The sequence below is a fragment of the Heptranchias perlo genome, chromosome 20 (assembly GCF_035084215.1).
Source record: "Heptranchias perlo isolate sHepPer1 chromosome 20, sHepPer1.hap1, whole genome shotgun sequence".
Classification (NCBI taxonomy): domain Eukaryota; kingdom Metazoa; phylum Chordata; class Chondrichthyes; order Hexanchiformes; family Hexanchidae; genus Heptranchias; species Heptranchias perlo.
In genome coordinates, this window is record NC_090344.1 from 24,365,526 (window position 1) to 24,373,180 (window position 7,655).

The 7,655-nt window shown below is 45.0% G+C and overlaps 1 protein-coding gene across 1 annotated transcript; it reads right to left on the reverse strand.

Moving 5' to 3' along the window:
• Window positions 1–3,413: 3,413 nt before the first annotated feature.
• LOC137335983 (probable G-protein coupled receptor 139) lies at window positions 3,414–5,971 on the reverse strand. Its single transcript, XM_068001487.1, has 2 exons — window positions 5,725–5,971; window positions 3,414–4,315 (listed from the first exon to the last, which is right to left on the reverse strand). The coding sequence occupies exons 1-2, from the start codon at window positions 5,969–5,971 to the stop codon at window positions 3,414–3,416; spliced, it is 1,149 nt and encodes a 382-aa protein (XP_067857588.1).
• Window positions 5,972–7,655: the final 1,684 nt, after the last annotated feature.

Here is a 7,655-nt window from a genome sequence, read left to right on the forward strand (position 1 = left end):
GACTTATATTCGTGACTGGAAATAGTTAATGTACAACTTGATATTGCTCTACACCGGAATAGAAAAGGAGATTGGATGGACAGAAGAGGACTGAAAGAATGGCCGATCGGCTGTGGGAGGCACCGAACCTTTACACTGGCTGCACAACTTAAGTTTCAGCGGCCCGTTCGTCTAGGGGTTTGATTCTCGTTTCGGGAGTATTATTAATTTATATGCTAGAGGTCGCAGGTCCAATCCCGAACGAGCCCTGGAGTTTCACTGCTTTTAGTGGAAAGTCACCAATTGGCTTCTGACATCTTTTCGGTGTTGCTGTTGGTAGAATTGAATTATATCCAGAGCATGTTTGAGCTCCAGAGGACAGACTGCAGAAGTTTCCAATGCACAACACAGGTGAAGTCAATAAAATGTCTCAAGATGACGAGGAGGTTGAAGCCGAATGTGAATTTACTCCAATTTAGTCCATCTCGTTGATATTGGATAACGAGATAGAAAGCCACGTATCGAAGTTTGCCGATGACAACAAGATTGACAGCATTGCTGGCAGTGTAGATGGAAGCATAACATTACAGAGAGACAGTAATATAATTAATGAATGGGTTAAACAGTGGCAAATGGATTTCAATTTAGGCAAGAGTGAGGTCATCCACTTTGGACCTAAAAAAGTTGGAACAGAATACTTTCGAAATGGTGAAAAGCTCAAAACTGTGGAGTTCCAAAGGTAGTTAGAGGCCATGTACATAGATCATTAAAACGTCATGGTCAGGTACAGAAAATAATCAAAGAGGCTAATGCAATGCTGGCCTTCATATCTACAGGACTAGAATACAAGGGGATAGACATTATGCTACAGCTGCACAAAGCTCTGGTTAGACCACACCTGGAGTACTGTGTTCAGTTCTGGGCACCGCACCTTAGGAAAGATATATTGGCCATGAAGAGATTGCACTGTAGATTAACTAGAATGATACCTGGACTCCAAGGGTTAAATTACGAGGAGAGATTACACAAACTAGGGTTGTAATCCCGGGAATTTAGTAGATCATGTGCTGATTTGATCGAAGCTTTCAAGATATTAAGAGGAACTGATGGGATAGATAGAGAGAAAATATTTCCGCTCGGTGGGGTTTTTAGGACTCGGTGAACATCGCCTAAACACGAGTCAGGACTTTCAGGAGTGAAGTTAGGAAACCCTTTCTCACCGGCACCTGCAGTCCCAGGATCTCCTCAAACACCAGCCCCATTAACACTCTTGGTCACCGGATATTACATTCCCATGACGTCCTCTATCTCCCGTCCCATTAACGCACTGATCAGCGGCACCGACAGTTCCGGGTTCTCCTCTACCTCCAGCAACATTAACACATTGATCACCGGCACCTAAATTCCTGGGATCTCCTCTACCCCCCACCACCCCATTAACAGACTGATCAGCGGCACCTACAGTCCCGGGATCTCCTCTAACCCCGCCCCCCCCCAACCCCATTAACTCACTGATCAGCGGCACCTACAGTCCCGGGATCTCCTCTAACCGCACCGCCCCCCCCAACCCCATTAACTCACTGATCACCGGCACCTACAGTCCCGGGATCTCCTCGAACCGCACCCCCCCCAACCCCATTAACTCACTGATCACCGGCACCTACAGTCCCGGGATCTCCTCTAACCGCACCGCCCCCCCCAACCCCATTAACTCACTGATCACCGGCACCTACAGTCCCGGGATCTCCTCTAACCCCGCCCCCCCCCCAACCCCATTAACTCACTGATCACCGGCACCTACAGTCCCGGGATCTCCTCTAACCCCGCCCCCCCCCAACCCCATTAACTCACTGATCACCGGCACCTACAGTCCCGGGGTCTCCTCTAACCTCACCCCCCCCCCCCAACCCCATTAACTCACTGATCAGCGGCCCCTACAGTCCAGGGATCTCCTCTACCTCCGCCCTCCCCCCCCACCCCCAACTAACACACTGGTCACCGGCACCTACACTCCCGGGATCTCCTCTACCTCCCCCCTCACCACTCCATTAACACACTGGTCACCGGCACCTACACTGCCGGGATCTCCTCTACCTCCCCCCTCACCACCCCATTAACACACTGGTCACCGGCACCTACACTGCCGGGATCTCCTCTACCTCCCCCCTCACCACCCCATTAACACACTGGTCACCGGCACCTACACTGCCGGGATCTCCTCTACCTCCCCCCTCACCACCCCATTAACACACTGGTCACCGGCACCTACACTGCCGGGATCTCCTCTACCTCCCCCCTCACCACCCCATTAACACACTGGTCACCGGCACCTACACTCCCGGGATCTCCTCTACCTCCCCCCTCACCACCCCATTAACACACTGGTCACCGGCACCTACACTGCCGGGATCTCCTCTACCTCCCCCCTCACCACCCCATTAACACACTGGTCACCGGCACCTACACTCCCGGGATCTCCTCTATCTCCCGCCCCATTAACAACTGTGTAGCGGCACCTACTTTTCCAGGTACTCCTCTAACTCTCGCCCCATTAACACACTGGTCACCGGCACCTACAGTCCCGGGATCTGCTCTATCTCCCGCCCCATTATAAACCTGTTTACCGGTGCCTACTATCCCGGGATCTCGTTTACCTCCCGCACCATTTACACACTGGTCACCGGCACCCACATTCCCAGCATCTCCTCTACATCCCGCCTCATTAACAACCTTGTATGCTTGTTTATTTTATGACCTTAAATTTCTCCAATATGGTAACTCATTTGGTGCATTTAGTTGCCACTTGATATTTTACAACTTGTACTTGCTTGATACCCGGACTTCAATGGTTAAGTTACGAGGAGAGATTACACCAATTCGGGTTGTATTCTCTAGAGTTTAGAAGGTTAAGGGGTGATCTGATCGAAGTTTATAAGATATTAAGGGGAACAGAGAGGGTGGATAGAGAGAAACTATTTCCGCTGGTTGGGGATTCCAGGAGTAGGGGGCACAGTCCAAAAATTAGAGCCAGACCTTTCAGGAGCGAGATTAGAAAAAGAAGTTTGGAACTCTCTTCCGCAAACGGCAATTGATACTAACTCAATTACCAAATTTAAATCTGTGATAGATAACTTTTTGCAACCAAAGGTATTAAAGGATATGGGCCAAAGGCGGGTATATGGAGTTAGGTCACAGATCAGCCATGATCTTATCAAATGGCCGAGCAGGCACGAGGGGCTGAATGGCCTACTCCTGTTCCTATGTTCCTGTGTTCCCAGATGTTAACTGAGAAACGCTGTAAAATGCTGTACAAATAGCCTCAGTTGATAAACGATTCTCTGATTGCAGAATATACAGTGTTTGCAGTGCCGTAGCCTGGTAGAGAGATTCAGACACCGTATGGCAAAGCACTGACTCTGCTTCACATCTTCCAATTATTTAATGAAATTAACAATCACAGTAAAGGGATATTTCACCACATTCTTCAACTGCTCTCTGAATTTAGTCTGTGTCACGGCATAAATACAAGTGTTCGTGCAGCAACTCAGAAGCTGAAGCATGAGTCCTATTTCTTGTACAAAGGAATGTAGATATACAGAAGAATACCCTAAATAATATATCCGGTTGCATATAGAAAACACCATATACAGCGCCCAAAACAGTATAAAGTTTCCTGAGATAACAAACAGTAAAATGATGGACTTCCTTCGGTTCTCCATCTCTGGGTCTCTGGGATTCTCCCCACTGCTGTTGCCTCTGAGTCTCCTGCGGGCTCTGCTGGCCACTAAGATGTGCCTGACGGTTAAGGCATTGAGCAGTAGAATCAGAACAAATGGGACCCCCGGAGTGAGGATATAATAAAGGAGTTCGATTGCTGCCCACACACGTGAATACAGAAAATTGAGTGTTACATCACAAAACCAGGGTTCATTGACAAGCATATACCGACCCGTGAACATAAAGTACCAGAAAATATTCTTCAAACAGCTCAGTACAGTTACGGTTCCGAGAACCACAGCCGCCGTTCTTTCCGTGCAATATTTAGTTTTCAGCTTTTGGCAACAAATGGCCACAAATCGATCAAAGGTGAAAGTGACGGTGAACCAGACAGAACAGTCTGTGGCTGCGAAAAGCAGGACGGCGTGGATATTACACACAGGAATGGACCGTTTCACGAACTGAAAGTGAAACATATAAGCAATCGGAATCTGCCTGAGTATCAGATCGGTGATAACGACCAGTAGATCCGCCTCTGCCATCGCCACCAGGTAGCGAGTGACACATTTCGAGAGACCGCACTTTCCCCGAGACATGATCAGAATCGTCAATAAGTTAACTGTAAGGAAGATAAATAAACAAGGAAATTATTCATGAGGCTCGGACCCCCTGTAAATATTAGTGCCTTCTCTTGACCCCCTGTAGATATAAGTGCCGTCTCTGGATTCCTGTAAATATTAGTGCCGTCTCTGGATTCCTGTAAATATTAGTGCCTTCTCTTGACCCCCTGTAGATATAAGTGCCGTCTCTGGATTCCTGTAAATATTAGTGCCGTCTCTGGATTCCTGTAAATATTAGTACCGTCTCTGGATTCCTGTAAATATTGGTGCCATCTTTGGATCCCCTGTAAATATTAGCACCATCTCTGGGTTCCTGTAAATATTAGTACCGTCTCTGGATTCCTGTAAACATTAGCACCATTTCTAGATCCGCTCGAAATATTAGTAGTGTCTCTGGATCTCCTGTTAAAATTAGCACCATCTCTGGATCCCCTGTAAATAACAGTACTGTCTCTTGATCCCCTTTAAATATTAGTACCATCTCTGGATCCCCTGTAAATATTAGTACTATATCTTGATCCCACTGCAATTATTATTACTGCCTCTGGATCAACTGTAAATATTAGTTCTGACTCTGCATCGCCAGTAAATATTAATACATTCTCTATATCTTTCTGTAAATATTAGTATCATCTTTGGACCCAATGTAAATATTAGTACCGTCTCTGGACCCAATGTAAATATGAGTAACAGCTCTGGATTCTCTGTCAATTGTAGTGCTGTCTCTTGATCCCCTGTAAATATTCGTGTCGTCTGTGGATCCCGTGTAGATAATAGTACCGTCGCTGGATCCCTTGTAAATATTAGTAACGTCACTGGATCCCCTGTAAATATTACTACCATCTCTGGATCCCCTGTAAATATTAGTACCATCTATGGATTCCCTGTAGATATTAGTACCATCTATGGATTCCCTGTAGATATTAGCGCCGCCTCTGGATCCCCTGTAAATATAATCACCATCTCGGGATCCCCTGTAAATATTTATGCTATCTCTGTATCTCCTGTAAATATTCGTGCCGCCTCTGGACCCTCTGTAAATATTAGTACCGCCTCTGGATCCCCTGTAAATATTTGTACTATCTATGAATTTCCTGTAAACATTCGTGCCGTCTCTGGAACCCCTGTAAATATTAGCACCATCTCTGGATCCCCTGTAAATACTTACACACCCCAAGGACACATTGTAACTTAAATCTCACATTCAGAAAACCTGCGTGAATATATTTCCCACTCCTGTTCCCCGTATCAATATATCTCCCATCGCGGGTACCGCCTCTAAATATTAAGCTCGATATAGATACTTACCAGGCGCACCAACAGCAGCGAGTGTTGGACAGGGAATGACAAGAACAGTAATAAAGAGAAAAATGTTTCATAGAATTAATAACTGGATACAGAGACTTACCAGGAACACCAACAGCAACGAGGAGAGGATAATAAATTACTTTTATCCCCATAAGCGCATAAAATATCCACCACTCTATTGATATTGAATCATAATCGTCATGCAGATATTGAAAAACCCAGAATGGACTAGACCAATCTATTGTTCTCAGATTCCGACCCATTGTTGTAATATTCCAATCTATTGTTCTCAGATTCCGACCCATTGTTGTAATATTCCAATCCATTATTCTCAGATTCCGACCCATTGTTGTAACATTCCAATCTATTATTCTCAGATTCCGACCCATTGTTGTAACATTCCAATCTATTGCTCTTCGATTCCCATCTCTGCTTTCCCTTTCTGTAGAGCCGCTGATCTCTGTTAGTGCCGGAGGTTATGCTCCAACTGACACTATGGGAGAACATGTTGAAAGAAGTCTATTATTTATAGCAGAGAGAAACACTTCAATGACACAATTAGGGCCGATGGAGACTGATATTAATTACACTCGCTGAACAAACAGATTCAGTTAATAACTTTAAATCCAACAATTTTTATATCACAAAATATATTTAACCAAATATTACACAGATAGAATGCCCAAAGCCCAGTATATTATTTAAATAAATGTTTGAAAGAACCGAAACTATGAGACCCGCAGTCTGACAGCACGGATGTGAAGCCAGAGCAGCTTCATTTACAAATTGCAGATTATTTCCGAGTGAAATCGTTTAGTTTCAGAGAGTTTCTAACCAATTCTCAAGGGTTGAGCTTACACTGAGATGAAAACTGAACTATTCTACAATTCAGTTTGGAGATCATCCGGTGAATATTTTTACAATCTCTCGATACCATGTCAATATCGGCAAGCCTATGGACCCTCTTGTAAACATTGGGACAGTCTCTGGATCTACCTGCAAAAATGGCACTGTCTTTGGATTCTACTGTAAATATTCGCATAGTCTATGGATTTCCCTGCGAATATTCCTACAGACAATGATAAAGGCTCTGGATATTTCTAAAAATATTGTTCGGCTACTGCGATTCCTGACGCAATCTGTGGACTGTATAAATATGTTTGCTGTCTAGTATGCCTGTAAATATTGAATCACTCCCACAGACCCCGATAAATGCTGACATAATCTGGGTACATCTTGAATGTCTATAGTCCCTGGTACCGCTGCAAATATCGACTCACTCTCACAGACCCCTGAACATACTGACACAATCTGGGGACTCCCTGAATGTCGACAGTCCTTGATACCCCTTTATATATTAACCCGCTCTCACAGATCCGCGTACATACCGACACAATACAGAGGCTCTCAGTATACCTACAGCCCTTAGTACCCCTTTATATATTAACACACCCTCACAGACCCCTGTAAATGATGACACATTCTGGTGATTCCATGAATGTCTATAGCCCATTGTACCCCTTTATATAATAACCCACTCTCACAGACCCCGGTAACATTCTGGCGACTTCCTGAATGTCTATAGCCCATTGTATCCCTTTGTATATTGTTTCACTCTCACAGAATCCTATATATTCTGACGCAACAACAAAAAAACAACTTGCATTTATATAGCTTCTTTAAGGTAGTAAAACGTCTCTAGGCGCTTTGCAGGAGCGATTAACAAACATAATTTGACACCGAGCCACATAAGGAGATATTAGAACAGGTGACCAAAAGCTTGATCAAAGAGGTAGGTTGTAAGGAGCGTCTCCAAAGAGGAGAAAGAGGAAAAGAGGCAGAGAGGTTTAGGGAGGGAACTCCAGAGCTTAGGGCGTAGACAGTTGAAGGCACAACCACCAATGGTGGGGCGATTAAAATCAGGGATATGGAAGAGGCAAGAATTAGAGGAACACAGTGATCTCTGAGGGTTGTTGGGCTGTAGGAAGTTAAAGAGATAAGGGCGAGGCCATGGAGGGATTTCAACACAAG